Here is a 20,936-nt window from a genome sequence, read left to right as displayed (position 1 = left end):
TATGCTATAGAAAACTTGAATCGCAAACTGTTTCATAACTATGAAGCTATGTTCCTTCAGGGAGCTTAAAGCTTCTTCAAAAATCTGGGTCTTCGTCATCATTCTTTTTTGCTCGCCCAGGATAAGATCAACACTTGTCGAAACCAAACTAAACGATTTATGCTAATGAAAATGAAAAGCTCGTGAAAGTAACGAGAGGAAAAATGCTCGTGAAACTAACGAGAGGAAAACACAATAATAGAGAAAAAAAAGTGGTAAAGTCAAAGTAGGATTGGGAGTTCAAGACTACCAACACAAACCCCAATACCTACCTACTATTATTTTATTCAAAGGGAGAGAAAACGGAAGAAGAAGATCTGTGGCGGTGGTCGGAGGCGGACGGAACTGCGACGGTGGTCGGGGCAGAAGAAGAGCGAGAGCAAACATGAAAGGTGACCAAAACCGCCGGCTCAAAGCTCCATTAGAGCTCCGGCCGGAGGCCGGCGGTGGAAGCCATATATATATATATATATATATATATATATATATATATATATAATTTTTTATTTGAATTTTTTTAAAAAAATTATTTTTTTCATTAATTTATTTAATTCTTACTCTGCTATCTACGCCAGCTTTATATATTTAGTAATTAATAGTGTCCAGGCCTGCATAGTTGAAGTGATAATTTCTAGGATGTCAAAAAATTAAATAATTTTATAAAGAAGATATTTACTGAGTAATTACTAAAGTACATTATGGTAGGACAAGTAACAAGAATTTTTAAAATTTATAATTAAACTTTCCCAAAGAAATTAAATTTCTGCACTATTTTATCTTTTGTTTTTTTGTTTTTTTTGTTTTTTTGTTTTTTTGTTTTTTTGATTTTTTTGTTTTTTGTTTTTTTTTTTTGTTTTTTATTGCATACTGCGATAGGTTAGTATTCGGCTATTCACATCTTATGGGATGTGATTAATCCAAATGAGTTTCAGGCAAGTCTCATTTGATAGCTCCCTATAGACATCACTACATGCACATAAGTTCATATTATGGACCTCAAATCTAAGCGATTCACATCACTCATACTTCAACCTATATATTTTAGTATTTATTTATTTTTATTTTATTGTATTGTCTGTTCTACTCTCAAAACCGGCCTTTTTTATTAATAATATCCTCCATAGTCGGGGAGATAATTTCGAGGATTTAAAATATGAGTAATGTTATTCACCTCTCCAATCTTCTCCTCCTTAATTAGATGACATTTTCTAATTCGACAATTAACTTTCTTTTTAATTAATGGTGGGGTCACGCAAGTAATGAGCAGGGAGCACCAATGTAAGTCACTTCATGGAGAGAACATTAAGGGGAAATTTTGGAAGGAAAAATATCATTATCCTTAAAAATTAAAATATTCTTAAAATTTGTCACATTACTTTGGGAGGCCGGTACTAATAATGTGATCAACTTGGAATATGTTGAAGAATATGTTGAACAATTACCAATTACTTCATATATCAAAATAGGTCATGATCACACTTGTGTGAAATGTCTCACGAATCTTAATTCGCATGTGAGATGGGTTAGGTATAGTTGTTTGTTACTTATGATAAAAATCATAATATATATTTATTACCAAAAATTAATTCTAATTTAAAATAAACAAATTGTTACTACTTATAATAAATATTGTAATATTTATATTTGAAATTGTGATATTATTTAGGGTAAAATACTAATGATAAATATTGTAATTTTTATAACTGAAATTGTGATACTTACAAAGTATAATTCTAATGTAAATATTGTAATACTTATATGTGAAATGTTACTTTTGGAAAAAAAATTATAATACTAATTGTAGAAAATTTAATACGAATTTGAATTAAAAATAAATTGTTGCTTATTATGATAGATTTTGTAATACTTATATGTGAAATTGTGATACTATTTAAAGTAAAATTGATTGTTACTAATGATAAATATTGTAATACTTATAATTGAAATTGTGATACTTACACATCGAGTTATCTACAACTTGACCCGTCTCACGAATAAGGATATGTGAGACTTTTGCCATTAAAATATAGTCTGGGAGGACAAGCAAGACATAATTTTTTTAATTATATTATATTTAATGTAATATATTAAAATATTATTCATTGATACAATCTAAGTTTAATTAATTTATTATAATATACTTTTTCCAATTTTGATTTGTGGCTTTTAAAATAAGTATAATACGTATTCATCAGTGGCTTTTTTTCAATGTGGAACAAAGACTACTTCTAAACCCTTCCTAATAAACTTATAAACGAAAACCCTCAGGACCAACAATCTTTACAATAATAATGCAACTACTATGTAATAAAAATGAATCTAAAATAGGTTCATTAAGAAAAAATAGAGGTTCATTTTCACAATACAGAATTTTTATTTTATCAATATTGTAAGGCCATCAATAAACAATTAAGATTCAAATTATATTAATATGAGTATTATTCAAAATATATAAATAGGATATTTTTAATAATATATTTTGCAACATTGATTTTATTTATTAAAAAAATATGCATATATAATAGTAGACAAATTGATGTTATTTAATGAACATACAATATTATTATAATGAACCTATAATATTATAATAATTAATCATAATAAAAATAGTACTTTATAATAAACCTACAATATTGTAATCATAGATTCTATGATATAATTTGCCATACATAATCCATTAAATTAAATAACTAATTGGGTTGGCCCGGTGTGAATGGGGATTAGTCTGAGTATGGTACGGACTTAAAGGTGCCTCTTACAATTAGGATCTGCTCAGGACACTTCATGGACTAAAAAAAAAAAAAAAAAACTAAACAAATAGTTAAATGGGCTAATCAACTCAACATTGTAATTTACTAGCCCAACTACCCATTAATCCATTATGGCAAATCTTAATTTAAAAAATAATTATGAACATGATCCAATAAATTTTTGTGCTCAATTTTAAAAAGACTAAATCCAATATTTTTCTCACACAAACATTTTTAATTTCTAAACATGTTTATGCAGATAATGTTTATTTGCTAACCACACAAATAAATAGAATGAATAAGGGTTGAATAAGCCATCCAACTACATACCAAACAATTATTAGGTCACTAAACCCAAAAAAAATTACAATTGGGTCCATAAACAACGCAAATTGATACAATTTAATCTAAAATGACTTGTTTACCTGTTAATATGTTCACGTATCGGTCACTGAATTTAAAAATAATTTTTAAAAATTTTTTTTTAGCAGTGCCTAGGCGCCCTAAGCGACCGATTTTTGCAACACTGGTCTGGTGTAAGAGAAAGTATGACATTTGTTTCTTGGGGGTAAAAGATGATACAAACTAAAGTATGATAATAAGAAGGAAATGAAAGAGTAAAGATAGGTACTCAAAATGTTCATTACAGGATTTTTTTTTTCCTTTGAATACTACTATAGGAGTATTTGATTCTCTGTTTACTTCAAAAAAAATTGAAAATAAACACCGTTATAAGCTTCTTTTAAAAAGAAAAAAAAATCCAATTGAAGTCTCCAAAAGTAATGGACCAAACAACCCCATAATTGGTACGTGAAATAACACTTTTAGTCATTTAACTATTAGCTAATATTTTTCAAAAAAAAAAAAAAACTATTAGCTAATATAAGACTAATCATTTATCTTTTGTATATGTCATCTACAAGTAATGGCAAAACAACATGAACTTTTGCACATTTACAGGTCCGATAGCATGGTTGTATAGTAAGAGAAGTGATCGAAGGGATGAAGGAGCAAAATATGACGACTAGTATTAGGGCTTTTTATTTTAGCTATACTAGAATTTCTTATTTAAAAAAAGAATTATCATTTTTTATCTGAGTGAAACTCTTTGTATTTTTATAAATACACACTTTCATGTACTTTATGATTATACTGATGATAAATACTAAAATTCTTCCTAGAATTATTGTTCTCATTGTGAATGCAGAGATAAAATTTAAGGATCGAAATTTGACAAAAATAAAACATTTTAAAGACGCAAAAAAGCTCTTGCAAACAATGTTCAGAGCTTCGTAACTCGAAGAAACAATTTGGTAATGAGGACGACAATTGATGAGTGACATTAACAAAAACATTTTAAAAACATTTTTAAAAATTCCTGGTTAGTTGCCAATGACCTTGTGATCTAGTAGCACCCGGTTGCATCCCATGTGGAAGGGGATGGGTTCGAGCCTCAAGCGCCTCAGTGGAGACGATGTTGTCTGTTTGTGCTTCAGTAATTTGAGAAAGTAGTTATGAGCAGATATTACATCGTAACAGAGTCAGTAGTACTCAAAAAAAAACTCATAGCTCTAAAGACAACTTCCCCTATATAATTTTATAAACAAAATAGTATAAATGAAATTTCTGGTAAATAAAATCAAATTGCATACTACTCACTCTATTACAATGCAGTATCTGTATAAAGGGAAGGGTTTGATGACATTGGACTACAAATTGCAGTTATACCTTGTAATTGGAGTTTCCCAATTAATATCTTAGATTTTAAGAACACTTTACAAATTGCTCAATAACGTATGTCAGCTACGAACTTTTAATTTAATTAATACTTACGTTAAATACATAATTCCATTTTCATACATGAATAAGTAATTATGATAAAATCCTACAGAAAAATATCAATATTATTATTATACTAATGTAACAGTTATTTATGAATTAATCAAAACTTCGTTGCAACGTAATAAATATGCTGAAAATAAATCAGAGAAGTTTATCCAATTAAGCGTCTTCGATTAGGCTGTACATGATAATTAAGGCCTGCAGAATTGAAATGGCAAGTGCAGGAAAGGTTTTGTGCGTGAGTTTTATTATTATATTAATGATGTTAGCAGTGACGGCGATTAATGCACGTGACATGACCGCCGTGGAATGGGCGAACAACGTTGTTGCGCCTGAAGTTCCGGCGCCGCAGAATAAAGATGAATGTGCGAGCAGGTGCAAGAACATGTTGTGTCGCTCATCCGTTGCAAAAACACGAGATTGCCAAACAGGATGTGAACGGAGATGTCACATTTTTGCTACGATGAAGCTGCACTGACGGATCGGAAAAATATGGCTTATTATTAAATTAGCTTCGATTTCTCCTTATTACTTTATATAATAATTTCTTTCAGACTTTATGATTAATGGACAGTGGAAATCATATCTATATCCTTCTTAATACTAAATTTCTATGCATCTATAAAGTATGAGTGCTAGTTCTATTTTTCAACTTTCTTTTTCTCTTTATTGTCCAAAATAGTTATATATATATATATATATACATATATATATATATATATATATATACATATATATATATATATATATATATATATATATATCAAAACATATTAAAAATGTTGAGGTAGAATTCCACCAACAACATGCCCACATCCAGTATAAAATTGGAGAAACCTCTGAATTTCAAAACTTCCTTCCAAGCAAATCTTCTACTAATGGGAGAGCAACGCAAGCATGAGAAAACTCAAAAATAAGCAATAAATTTCAAGTTTTGCAGTTTTTAAAATCATTCTGCCTTCTTAGCAAGTCTCTCTCTATATATTTTAATTTATAATAGTTTAAACATATATTAATGTATTTTTAATTTGTTGAACACAATAATAATTAATATAAGAATAAGCTCTAGTAAATAATCAAATACATAATATTTGAATTTATAAGGAAATAACAAATAATTTATACAATATATAACTTTCTAATACATTTTTTCAATATAAATAAATAAATTAACATATATTTTTATATATAATTATATAAAATGATGTATATATATATAATCTAATATCTATACTATTAATAAAAACAATATCCTCAGTTTTAACTTCCCGTCCAAAACAGACCTATAATATTTTGGTGTGCTTAATATTGTAATACAATTCCTATCTCTAATACAATTGAAAATTAAAATAGAATTCCTAAAAAAATATATTCTTCCCTACGTTCCTATTCGTAATACAATTCTAGACTAGAATTACTAATGGTAATAATTCAGTATATATATTTCTCTGCAATGCAATCTATACTATTAATAAAAACAATATCCTCAGTTTTAACTTCCCGCCCAAAACAGACCTATAATATTATGGTTTGCGTAATATTGTAAAATATGGTAATACAATTCCTATCCCTAATACAATTGTAAATTAAAATAGAATTCCTAATAAAATATATTCTTCCCTACGTTCCTATTCGTAATACAATTCTAGACTAGAATTACTAATGGTTATAATTCAGTATATATATTTCTCTGCAATGCAATCTATATATATACTATTAATAAAAACAATATCCTCAGTTTTAACTTCTCGCCCAAAACAGACCTATAATATTTTGGTGTGCGTAATATTGTAAAATATTGTAATACAATTCCTATCCCTAATACAATTGTAAATTAAAATAGAATCTATACTATTAATAAAAACAATATCCTCAGTTTTAACTTCCCGCCTAAAACAGACCTATAATATTTTGGTGTGCGTAATATTGTAAAATATGGTAATACAATTCCTATCTTTAATACAATTGTAAATTAAAATAGAATCTATACTATTAATAAAAACAATATCCTCAGTTTTAACTTCCCGCCCAAAACAGACCTATAATATTATGGTTTGCGTAATATTGTAAAATATGGTAATACAATTCCTATCTTTAATACAATTGTAAATTAAAATAGAATCTATACTATTAATAATAATACAATTGTAAATTAAAATAGAATCTATACTATTAATAAAAACAATATCCTCAGTTAAAATAGAATCTATACTATTAATAAAAACAATATCCTCAGTTTTAACTTCCCGCCCAAAACAGACCTATAATATTTTGGTGTGCGTAATATTGTAATACAATTCCTATCCCTAATACAATTATAAATTAAAATAGAATTCCTAATAAAATATATTCTTCCCTACGTTCCTATTACGTTCCTATTCGTAATACAATTCTAGACTAGAATTACTAATGGTTATAATTCAGTATATATATTTCTCTGCAATGCAATCTATATCTATACTATTAATAAAAACAATATCCTCAGTTTTAACTTCTAGCCCAAAACAGACCTATAATATTTTGGTGTGCGTAATATTGTAAAATATTGTAATACAATTCCTATCCCTAATACAATTGTAAATTAAAATATTACTCCCATGTAAATTTTTCTCTAATATAGTTATATTTACTGAATATCAAAATATAAGTTTACCTCAAGATAATGCAATAACTAATCGACAAGTAATTAAATTAATGAATATGATGCAATAATGTAAAGTATCTACCTATTGCAAGGAAGACTCATACTATAATTGCATTTATACACTTATTCATACTCATATTCGATGTTATAATTTATATAATTGTATATCGATTCAAATATTTCTTAAAATATTATAACAAATTTATTTCGTGCAACGCACGGGTGAAAATACTAGTACTAATAATGTTTATATATTAGGCGGGCTTGGCGGGCCCCCGCTCGCCCACCAAAGCCCGCTGGTTAAGTGAGGGCCTAAAATATCAAAGGTCGTCCCGCCCTTTTCACAGGGCGGGGCGGGCTTAATTACCCAGTAGGCTAAACCCGTTTTGACGACTCTATATTCTGCCAGGCCGAGATGTGGAGACCTTAAAAACGAGAAAATTTCTCCTTTTGTGAATTTTTAGTTTTTAAGTACGAAAATCATATTTTACTGGTTACATCCTTCAAGAGTATATAATATGTTATTAGAGTTAATTCCACTAGATGTCCCTTGTCTTTGATGTTAATTTTAAATTTAGTCCCAAATCATATTTTTCTTCTGTTATTTTTCCGGTTTAATTGATTTAGAATTTTGGGTAAACTTTGATTTTTAGTAACCATTTTTTTCAACCAATTTTTAGTAAAGTCCTAAACCAATTAAACTGGTTGAAACTGAAAAAAATAACAAAAGAGAAATATGAAGCGACAAAAATATCCTTACTAAAAATAGGAAAAGTCATGGAAATGATTAAAATGTCCAAAAAATAATAGTATGTGATGTTAAATGACAAAAACGATAGTGTGAGAGTAAATTTAGAATTACCATCAAATACAAAGTGAACCTCTAGTGGAATTAGTTATATGTTATTATTATGTAACTTGTAATATATGTGACAATCGTTTTAGTGCTTTCCTTATTGAATTGTTGTTTGGTCTAATTAAAACTTTTTCAAACCATTTTTCATTTTTAACTTTTTCTGAACCTAAATTCATTATTTAAAAAGGGAAGAATTGCATTTTAGTCCCTATTTTATGTACAAGTAATCAATTTGGTCCTTATTTTTGACATTTGCAAATGTAGTTGTCCTCGCATATGTCAATTTCGATACAATTTTATTCCTTCACCTAACAACTTTAACTTCATTAATATTTATTTTCTTTTAATCAATAAAATTTAATATTGAGTGCTATTATAGCATAATGTAATTTTATAAAATGAAAATTTGAGTCTTTAGTTTCTCATTTATGCATAATTAATTGAATTGATCATAATTTAGTCACAATACACAACTTTATTTCTAAATTCTATCATTTTTTTAATTGAGAAACTAAAAAACATTTTTATTTTACAAGTTACAAGAGTGAACCAAGAATAAAGATCATATCATTGAGACGGTCTTACACAAAGTTTTGTGAATACACTAAAATTTTAAAATTTTAATTAAATTCACAGTAGTGGTCAGGGCAACCACAAGGTAATGGATTGGTCAGCTAATAAAGCTTTGAACAATGTCCACTAATTAAAGTCATAACCCATCCAGAACATAGTTGTATTGTTGAATGGCAGAGTTGACCACTAAGTTCATTCTCAACTTTCGATCTGGGAAGATTCAGGTTAAACTCATCATATTTTCGATTTTACATTTTAAAAAAAAATCTTTTGAATAAAAAATGATATGTTTAAATATATGAAAAAAATAATGATTTGGGGGTGTTTGTTAAATAGTTGTTAATTAGTTGATTGGGTTAGTAGGCTTGACTAGTTGATAGCATTAGTTGAATGTAGAAAGATGTTTGGTAAATAATTGTTAGCTGATAGATGATTACATACAAAAATGACATTCTCAAAAAGTTTATCTTTTTCAATTTTAGTGTTTTGGAGCAAATAAACTGTTACAAAAGGCTAATTAATTAAACACTCATATTAATTGTTTAACTAAGACAAACAGTTAATAGTATTCAAACAAATTAAAATTGTCTTATAGGATAGCTATTTTACCAAACATGGTCAAAATAATTTTTAAAAATCTCATATTATCTGGGAATCTTATATTTGCATAAATCAAACAACATATCTAATATTTTTTTTTAAATGATATGAAAATTTTTAATACACGAAGCAAGCACCACCTAAATGAAGATTGGCAAGTCCAATTTGGGTTGGTGGGTTGACTTTAAATTGGGTTATGCATGTGAGCTTATGACAAAGTCAAAGAGATTACTTTACAAACTCTTGATTTTAATTTTTAATTAAGCACATTCATTCTAGAACCCATCTTGCTGTCTCTTGCAACAAAACTAGTGAAGAAATTTCATTATTTTTTCCATATTTATTTATATTTTTCAATGATAGCATTCAAGTACATTTATCCCTGTTACAATATATAGTCTCTGTTTATAGCTAAGTTCTCAACCAACTGAAGCACAAAGAGTGAACAGTTACCTCAGTTACCTCCACTGAGACTGAGACTCGAACCCACTCCCATCATTCATATGGGAGTGTAAACCCGGATACCGGGTGCCACTAGACTACAAGGTCTTTAGCTAGATTGAAAACAATATAATGCTTTGTTTTTCAAGAATGATAAAATTTTCCATTAAAATATGGAATTAATTTAACATTTTGAAGCCAAGCACTTTGTGCTCATATGGCATTTAGTGACTCTCCTATATGGGAGGTCATGAGGTCAAGTTTTAGTGGAGCAAAAATGAGTGACCGTGAGTGTACGGGTGTGAAATGTCGTTTTAGGCACTAGCACAAAGAACGAGATAACGTCTGGAACTACCTTTTTGCACTGTAATTCGGACTAAAACCTCCGGCCAATTCAAGCATACGGTCGTTTGTGTGGCCGTTTGCCTCCTCTCCAGAAACTGCATTTCCGAACTCTATGCAGTTTCTTTGACTTCTAGGCTATTTTTCACCATTTTCCGTTCAGAATTACGAATTTGTATTTCTAAAAAATTTGTAGCTCTTGAAGTCTTCTTTCCAATGGTTCAGAGATAACTTAATTTGGACATTCCTGGGCTGAGATATGGTCCAATAACCAAACAGTGGTCGAAATGAGTGAAAATTGCAATGCCTTGATCTTTTGCTCTTCTTTTGTTTTGGTTTGTCTAAATGACAAAGACCATTGAAATTTAGATTTGACCCATTAATTAAAGATCCGACCCGTCTCATGGATTGAGACCCGTGAGGCAGTTTCACACAAGTATTACCCTATGAAAAATAATAATTGAAATTACAATTAGGACAATTAATTGGACCTCATTGTAATACGAAGTAATTTCAGAATTTCAGTTATGTGATTTTACTATATTAATAAATAAGAAAATTATCTAGTAAATTTTTTAGTACTATTGATTTTATTAAAATATAGTATTTGTCCATAAGTACATTATTTAGAAATTAATAATATAGATTTTGTTTTTATGATATTAATAAAAGGCAAAAACTTGTGTGAGACCGTCTTACTATGAGACGGGTCGGGTCAAGATGCAAATGTAATACTTATATGCACAAATGTCATACTTATATGCTCAAATGTAATACTAATCAGGAATAAAATTTTTGTTACTTATAATGGTAAATGTAATACTTTTAAGGGAAAATACAATACTTTTACATTTCGATTTAAAAGTATTATATTTTTTCTCAAAAATATTATATTTGCCCTTATAAGTAAGGAGCACTTGTCAACATTACTTATTATGAAAAATGTGTTACTTTTTCTCTTATAAGTAACAAAAATTGTATTCTTGATTAGTGTTATATTTGAGCATATAAGTATGACATTTGCACATATAAGTATGACATTTGCATGGTGCTTTGACCCGACCCGATCCGTCTCACGAATAAGGATCCGTGAGACGGTCTCACACAAGTGTGACCCTTAATAAAAATAGAATGTAAATCCCATATTTAGACAATTTTTTTATTTTAATATAAGAATCCACTCATTACCATCATTGACCTGGCCACATTTTCAAGAGGAGTAATTGAACCTGGCCTAACAAAATTAAAAATAAAATTAGAGGGTAAAATATCCCCGATGTATAAAGTTTTTGGTGTCTATTTCAACAATGATAGCAGCTGTGAAAAAAAAAAAAAACATTAATATTCAAGTTTCAGTAGTGACTTGTCCTTGCCAGTTGCCATATATAGTGGAGCCGAGTCATATAAATACTATATATAGTTGCCTACTTGCCTTGATAGATGACCTCCACTTCCCATCGCAATTTATATCCTGACCAGGTCGATATAATATTATGGACTCTGGATCAAAATGACATCGTTTTAATCTTTAAATTTAATGAATTCTCCATTTTCCCTTTTTCATGTTTATACACAGTTTTTAATATATACTCTTAAGGTACAGAATTACGTAACATAAGACACATAAATTGACAACGCAAGACACATGCACATGTTATATATTTACTTATTTTCAAATCTTATTTAGGTAGATAATTTATGTTTTATAGGCGTTGAATTTAACAACACAATACATAAATTCATAACATAAAATACATAATATGTTGTATGTTACACAACTACTAATTCATTTTAGGTACAGAATTCACTCTTACAGGGCGTTTGGTTGGAGGGAAGGAATTATGTGAGAAAAGAATTACAATTCCATGGGAAATGAATAATGCGGGAATAAAGTGGGAGTTTAAATTCCAGCTGTGTTTGGTTGGCAGGAATAAAATTACTGGGAATTTCAATTCCAATATTTGGTATACATGGGAATTGAGAGGGAATAAGTAGTATAAAGTCCAAAATATCCATTGTTGTTGTTGTTGTTGTTGTTATTATTATTATTTATAATTGAAAAATTGTTAGAGTTGTTGCATATAAATAATGTAAATTTTGAAGAGTTTTGCATATAAAGAATTCAAATGAACATACACAAAAATTGTTGTATATAAACAATTCATATAAATAATGCAAATTTTGAATAGTTGTTGCATATAAAGATTAAATGAACATACACCAAGAGCAGTCGGAGAATAATACACGCTATAATTTAAAATGGAATGTCAAACATCAATTTTAGGTTAAAAAATAGAGGGGTAATTTTGTCTCAAGATATCTTTTTTTCTTCCTAAAATCCATGGAATTAAAATCCCATGGGGGGCCATGGGATTCTAATTCCATGAAAATGAAGGAATTGCAATTCCATGGAATTGCAATCCTCTCCAACCAAACGAAGGAATTTAGTAGCATTCGGAATTAAGTGGGAATTAAGTGGGAATGGAATTGTAATTCCCTCCAACCAAAACACCCTGTTAAGGTACAAAAATTTACTCCCTCTGTCCCATTTTACTTGTCATTTACTATTCATTAGTCAAACCAACTACTTCTTGTTTACTTATTTTCTTTAATATTTTTTAATTATTTTTAAATTTAATTTTTTGTGTTTAATAGTAATTTTAATGTAGTTTCTTAATATATAAATTTTATATACTAATACTAAACTTAACATTATGGAAAAATGAATTAAAAATAACTGCAGTCAAGCCTCGTTAACCGAATCAGACACATAAAATGGGACAGAGGTAGTATAACATAAGACACAAACACTCTCAATGCAAGATATATACACATTATACATTTACTTATTTTACACACAACTACTAATTTGTTTTAAGTACAAAATTGATGGGTCTAGTCCACCAAAAGTCATCACACACACAAGGGAGGGTTTAGGTGAGAACATGCTCCCATATAAAAAGTTATGATTGATCTATCCATCTAGGTAGATCAACACTTAATGGTTGCTATAAAACAAGGAGAAAAACATTAGGGTTCTTTTTTACAAATATTGCAAAATTGAAAGTTAAATAATTATAAAATGGGAAAATTGTAATTTATGACCCTCACAAATATGCCAATTATCAATGTCGCCCTTAAATTATTAGTGGTGTAAATGTTGCACCTCAATTTTCAAAAAGTGACATATATTGCCCTTCTCCTGAATTATTAGTGGTGTAAATATGGTTACCCGTCGTTTTCCCAGTTCGAATACCATATTTGTTTCTCCATTTTCTTTTCTTCATTTGTTCTCCTTGCACTGACAATAACATTTCCTTCTTCCTAATTAGGGAAGGGCCAATATATATATATATCATATTTTGAAAGTTGAGGGGCAACATTTACACCACTAATAATTCAAGAATGACATTGATAATTAGCATATTTGTGAGGGTCATAATCACAATTTTCCCTAAAATATAAAGAGATGACTCACTTTTGTAAAATGTTGTTAGCTTTAAAAATATTTTATAAGAAATTATAAGTAAAATATTTAACTATACTCATGTATAACGGTTCATTGTTTAGAAAGTATGATATATTACAAAATTTTAAATGTACAAAATTTTAAATGTACACAAAGAAAATTGAATATATCTATATGGGATTCAAAATTCCTGTTACATGTAGTATATCAATATAGTGTGTGAGTACAAGCTCTGGATATATGCTCCTCTGATTCTTCAATCAATGTCTTGAACGCTCCGTTAGTGTGTGGGTACAAGCTCTGGATATATGCTCCTCTGATTCTTCAGCCAATGTCTTGAACGCTCCATTGAAGGGCCTCCGGATTTCTAGTGACTTGATCTTCAAAGAAGAACTTATATGTTTGTTCTTCTGAAGGGCCTCCGGATTCAAATGGGTTTGTTCTTCTGAAGGGCTTCCGGATTCAAATGGCTTGATCTTCAATGTGGGTTTAAAGCAACATTTGGCATAATCTTCATGGAGGGGCTTTTACATTTAGGATCATTTTATTGAAGCTAATTCTATGACTTTTCCTAGGATGAATACATAGAAATAAAAGGTCATATTTATAGCTGTAGGATAAAGAGTTTTGATAGGTTCAAACTCTTTTGATATTATCTAATTAACAAATTAGATAATATCAATATTATTCAAATACATTCAGATATATTAATATTATAAAATAATAAAAATTATCAAATTTTAAGTGTCAACCGTTACTCCGTAGTATTTAACTATAGCATATTTTGGCGAAGTTATCAAGTGATGAAGGTTTTTTTTTTCAATCAAAATGTGGGTATACCCTTGTCAACGCAAAATTTTAATTTATATTAAAATTGGAAAAATTGTAATTTATTCTCCTCCATAATATGTCAATTATCAATGTCACTCCTGAATTATTAGTGGTGTAAATATTGCCTCTCCATTTTAAAAATGGTACATATATTGCCTTCCTGCAGTGTAAATGTTGTCTCTCAATTTTCAAAATGGTATATATATTGCCCATCCTGTAAGATATGGGAGGGGCAAACCGGGCAATATATGTACCGTTTTGAAAATTAATGGGTAACATTTATACCACTAATAATTCGGGAGTGATATTGATAATTGGCATATTATAGAAGGACATAAATTACAATTTTTCTTTATATGTACTTGCTTATGTACTTGACATTATTTGATTACTAAGTAAATTTCTTTTTAACTTGAGATAAGGTACGAACCACCAGTATTCCAGTTTTATTACCACAACTGTGTATAAATATTATGAGGTAAGTTTATATGGAAAAAGTATTATCTTTTCTTTTGTAAAAGCTCAACATGATTGACGCTGTCCAATAAAAATGTGAAGATATTAGTCCACAAATCATGCGCAAATTAGATAGTGAACCAAACACTATGTTTAGGAGTTGGGACTTTTGGTATCCCCGCCCTGTGACCCAATAATTTTGATTTTGTCTTACTTGTTCACATACAATTTTGTGTTGATAAAGTCACAGTTGACTGCAAACTTTCAAAGTTTCCAGCTTGTTCAGATACACAACACTCTGCAACAGATGGATGGATCTCCAACTAAACCACTAGAAGGTCAACCACTTTTTCTTTCTTTTTTAATCTAATGTGTCTTAAGCAAACTCTAATTGTATGCAATCATTATTATGTGAACTATGATCATGATTCATAGTTAATTAGTTATGTGAATCATATTATCACATAATATACATTCAGTACATAAATAATGTATTTTTGTTATGATCAACACAGCACTACATAGACTATGATCTACACAATAATTTTCCAACTGCATAAGGCACCGTTAAACCAATACCTTACGAGATTAATTAAGGGGTAAAGTGCAGTCTGCAGTGCGGACCAGATTGATTTTTTTCATATAAGAGGGGTTTGAACTCCCGATTCCTCTTAAATATTGAATTGAAGTATATGATCACTCATGCCAATCAAGTTAGATGAGGTCAGTCTTATGAGCAACTCAATTAGTTACTGGGATAAAGTTTGGGAAAAAAGTTAGATGAAGTCAACCACTAATTAATGCATAGTACTAGTCAAGAAAATTAAAATATCATTTTTGGACCAATCCTCTGTGAGACTTTTATTCCTTGGATAAAGTGATAAACCCAACCACGTACCCAAATTTTACATATAAATAGACAGTACCATGAATGCTCCAAACACCAACAGATCTTCATCTTTTTTATCTCTCTCTGTATACAAATTCTTTGAATTAACTAATATGACAGGTCCAAACCTTCATAATATGTTTGGGTTTCTGACAGTTTTGTTGTGTTTGAGTTTTGGTTATGCCATGCCATCTCACTCCTCGTCCGTGGGAGTCAAAGGGGCGTATTGGCCTTCATGGGCGGAATCAGATTTCCCGCCATCCGCCATAGACACAACTTTGTTCACTCACATCTACTACGCATTTCTCGTTCCCAACAACGCCACGTTCCAATTCGACGTCGACGCTGCGACGGCCACGCAGCTGCTCCGCTTCACCTCCACTCTCCGGTCAAAAAACCCGCCGGTGAAGACGCTGTATTCCGTCGGCGGCGGCGGCGTGGACGGGAGCCTGTTCACGCGCATGGCTTCAAGCGCCGCGACTAGGAAGAGCTTCATTGATTCCAGCATTCAAGTGGCTAGGAAGTATGGGTTTGATGGGATCGATTTGGACTGGGAAATGCCCCAAAACCCAACCGAAATGGATTACTTCGGGCTTTTATTGGGCGATTGGCGCGCCGCCGTCGCCAAGGAGGCCCGGGCTACTCGCCGCCCACAACTGCTGCTCACGGCCGCCACGTACTTCTCCGTCGATTTCTTCCTGGCTCAGGTATACCAAGCATACCTAGTCAAGAGCAAATCAATTCATAAAATCTGTCCCGGTAGACTAGCCATAGTTGTAACTTACTACTACTTATGTTCCTGGTTTGTCATTAATAAACACAGTTTTACTCATAACCTCACAGGTATACAGGGCATACCCAGTGGCGGCGATCAACAAAAACCTGGACTGGATCAACTTAATGTGCTATGATTACCATGGATCATGGGATACCTCGGCGACAGGAGCCCAGGCAGCCTTGTTTGACCCAAAGAGCAACATAAGCACTCACTATGGTCTGGGGCGATGGATAAAGGCGGGGCTGTTAAGGAGCAAGCTGATCATGGGCTTGCCACTTTACGGGAGAACATGGAAATTGAAGGATTCCAGGTCGTACGGTATCGGAGCTCCGGCCGTGGACGTGGGCCCCGGAGGCGGAACTCTGAGATTTGAGGAAATTGAAGCGTTTAATGAAGCGAACAATGCGACGGTGGTTTATGACGCGTCTACCGTGTCTGTGTACTCGGTGGCCGGAACATCATGGATTGGGTACGATGATCCGAGGTCCATCTCGGTTAAGGTCAAATATGCTCAGGCCTTAAAGCTTCGTGGCTACTTCTTCTGGTCTGTCAATGGTGACCACCAGTGGAAAGTCTCCAAACAAGGTATGTTTAATGTTTTCACCTATAATTTTAGTAGCCTACAATTAAAATATCATAAAATTGTCAAGATCTTGCTGTTAGTAGCACTTTCATATACGAAAAGGTTGGTTTGAGCCTCATTATGTATTTTTTAATTAATAAATTTAATTTTTCTTATAGTGATATATAGTAAAATTTTCTATAATATTTATTTTCATGATATATTTAGACTAATTATATTTTTCTTCTTGCAGCTAAGCAGTCGTGGGTTTTCCCCTAAAATGATCGAAAAATCCTTAACCTTGCGTGACTATGAGGATATCTTTTGTTTTTCATATCACCTATGAATGGAGGATCCGAAGACCATTTAAAAAGTTTAAAAAAAAAAAAAAAAAAAAAAAGAGCAAGAAACTAGCTATATATTCCTTTCAAAATTCAATGTACCAATAATTGTTGCACTTGCACTATGCGTTTGTAGCTTTTAGCAATAAAAGTTGAACGTTGACTAATAGTAGAAGCAGCAAATTAAAACTAGATGTGGTCCTGATTCGATTTCAGTCCGATTATGATTTCGAATGGTGGCTGACAGTTTTAGTATTTAATTTGGAGGAACTGGAATCTTGTAAGAAATGTTTGATTTTGATTTTTTGAATCAACGGTTTTGATTTGAATTGGATTTTTGTTTTTTAATTCTAATTTTTATTTTTGAAATTATTCAATTTCAACATTTCAAGAGTTTGTCAATATATAACCTTGTGGTCTACTCTCTCATATGAGAAATCATAGGCAAAACTATAATCTCTGGTTTTGATTTTGGTCTGATTTGTATAGTATTCAGGTTGAAGCCAACCGTGATCATTATATTTTTAAGTAAAACTCTAAAATGATAAAATGGCAAACTAAAGCTATAATTTTGAACATTAGATGTTATGTGTCTATATACTTACAAAGAGTTGTGTCTAATTTTTGATTACCTATAACTTATCTTAAAAGAGTAAAATTTGTTATTTTCATTACTTTTTTCTTAAACTTCTTGAGGGGATCAAAAATGATAATTTTGCCATTTAAAATAAGTCACTTGCTTGAAATTTGGTCACTAACTAACTAGTGACAAGAAATTAGGTTGAAGAGACTAAATGTAGCGAAGATTTAAAAGTCGTAAGATCAATATTAAAAAAATATTAAAATCGAGAACAAAATATGAAAATAATTCCATACTCGTGAGGCTAAAAATTAAAAAAAAAAAACAAAAACAAAAACAAAAACAAAAAAAACAATTTCAAAGTATCTTCAATAGTTTAGTTTTTACCAAATAGGAGAGAATAAGGAAGAAAAAAACCGGGTCAACACGGGCGCGTGAAATGCACGCTCTCTCTGTTGGGCACTTTACACGCATTAGGCGTTAGTTTTGTTATTTTAAGTGGGCCCCACTGTTGAGACAAAAAGACAATCTCTCCGGCAAAGATCACAGATCTTCTTTTTTTTCCACATATACATGGTTCCCACAAAAAATGAACCAAAAACCATCTAACGTGGCTACTTATTGTCTAAGTTTTCCATCTAAGTAGTTGTGTAATGAATGCATGAATTTAAGTGCTTTTACATTCGCTGAATGAAAGAAAGTTTGAACAAAAATTGTCAAGTATCACCACCATATTAGAAGAAATTCTTAAATTTGAGAGTAAATGACCTCTTTTTTCAAACATTTTTTTTAAAAATTTTATGTCAACTTCATATGTTGTAATAATTTCCTCTGTTTGCTTCTAGGGTGGTCCCCAAGATGTTGTCTTAGATTTTATTTTATTTGAAAAAAAAAAAAAAAAAACCTTTTTGTGTAGTGCTAAACGTATATATTTTGTCATGTACTGTTTACAATTGTGCTTATTTGTATCTTTCAAACAATAATAGATTTAATTTTATATTTTTGCCTCAATAACACTACTTGACCATAAGACAAACTCTACATTTGATAGTGCAGCCTAACTAATAAAGCGAAGAGTATAAAATCCTAATCTTAATTGAAAAAACTCATAATCTAGTAATCTTAGGGCGTAATTGAAAACTTGAAAAATATTTTCTGAAAAATGATTTCAAGAAAATGACTTATTTTTCAAAAAAAATATTTTAATTTTTTTATGTTTGGCTGAAAGGTAATAAATAATAATAATAATAATAATAATAAGTGGCGGTGGTAACAATTCATAAACTAGCCTGAAAAGAGACGAGAGACTAGAGAGACAGAAAAATAAAGAATTTAAAAAGCGTCTTCCGAATAAAAATCTAGGAAGACATTTTCCACCAAATTGAATCTTTTTCCGTTGACAGAATGAATATTTTTCTTTTAACTCTATTTTTTTTAAATATCCAAACACAGAAAAATCTGAAATACATTTTTGTACAAAGCTATTCACATCAGTAAGCATTGTACAATGGTACCCATAAAAAAATCGAGATTTTATACATGCAATACTTTTCTGACATACAATGATTTGTCACAAATTTTATAACATATTTTCAATTAGCTTACTACCAATATTTGAAAATACGTACTTTGACATAGCAAATGATATGTTGGATATTTCATAGGAATTTTTTTCCAACATAATCCCACATTTGAAAAAATAAATAATAAAATATTACAAATTATTTTTAATCTTCCATCAGAAAAAATTTTAAAAAGTTAGAATTAAACTTTTAACAAATAAACAAGTACTCCGAAATAAAGAATTTACAATGCAACAATAATTTCAATGCTACTCTCATAGCCATTGGACTAACTAATCAAGGTTGGACTCCATTCTCTCCATTGTTATTGTACTTCAATTCTAATTGGAGCAAAACATCAAGCACATAGCATATAGTAAACAACGCACCTATAACTACTATAGGAGTCGTGGTAGCTTAGAATATCTTGCAGTTCTCCGAGCCATGGCTATGGCCTGGCCCGTGGAATGTAGAGTTGTCCTACATTAAAGTTTTTACTCTTTGAGTTAATTTTTGAAGGTCATTAGAATCATTGAATTTGAGCCTTTATACATATAGAGATATAACAAAACACCATTCACTAGTCTAGTAGCCATATGTATGGGCATGACTTGTAGATTTTAGAGCCCGTCTCTAATATTGTTAGACATGGTCAGAGCCTGTGTCACATACTCTAGTCCTTGCTCCAAAGGTATTTTCATCCTTTATTATTATTATTTTTTTATTTTGCGTCTCGAATCATGTCATGATGCTTGCAACTCAAAAAAAATTTCTTAGGCTTCAACATGGCTCCCGAACTCATCCTTGTGTCAAGATGACTTCAAAATACATCTAATTAAGTTCAATTCTTCATAATTCAAAAATTAATGTCTCTTAGTCACTAGACGTACGCAATCAACAACTAAATAAGCATCTAAATTAGCTACAAAATATATAAACAAGAAGCAAATTGACCAGAAATGTAACGAAAAATCTAAGCAAATGTGACATTTATCAGCCCCTGACTTATATTACTAGGGTCTCCTAATCCCCTCCTCTTTTGCTTTCATTTAAATAGAATGTTAAAACCATGTAGAGATTTTAACAATTTACGACTCTTTGTCCTATCATCAGTAAAAAAAAATTATAGAGAAAAACCCATAGTGCGAAAGGGTCAACAATTCATCAGCTTATAAGCTAATGTCATTATTCAAGTACATTCTGCATTTGACTATAGTTATGATTAAATCATATTATGCATAAATCGTGCAGTAAACGCTAGTACAGAAATGTAAATCTGATATACCTATAAAAGAGTTTCCACTACACCGATAGTGAATCTCGGTGACACTAAAAATGGGAATTTTTTAGGGTGACACGGAAACTATTTTTTATTATTTTT

At 30.5% G+C, this 20,936-nt stretch overlaps 1 protein-coding gene across 1 annotated transcript; it reads left to right on the top strand.

Annotated features, from left to right (window-relative positions):
• The first annotated feature begins 15,796 nt into the window (after positions 1–15,796).
• LOC116012026 (class V chitinase CHIT5b-like) lies at positions 15,797–17,747 on the top strand. Its single transcript, XM_031251486.1, has 3 exons — positions 15,797–16,439; positions 16,576–17,095; positions 17,326–17,747. Exons 1-3 carry the CDS (start codon positions 15,846–15,848, stop codon positions 17,349–17,351), a joined length of 1,140 nt encoding a protein of 379 aa, XP_031107346.1. The 5' UTR covers positions 15,797–15,845; the 3' UTR covers positions 17,352–17,747.
• The last annotated feature ends 3,189 nt before the right edge of the window (positions 17,748–20,936 follow it).

The sequence above is a fragment of the Ipomoea triloba genome, chromosome 3, assembly GCF_003576645.1.
Source record: "Ipomoea triloba cultivar NCNSP0323 chromosome 3, ASM357664v1".
Classification (NCBI taxonomy): domain Eukaryota; kingdom Viridiplantae; phylum Streptophyta; class Magnoliopsida; order Solanales; family Convolvulaceae; genus Ipomoea; species Ipomoea triloba.
Note: the sequence above shows the minus strand (reverse complement) of the source record. Positions and strands in the feature narration are given on the sequence as shown.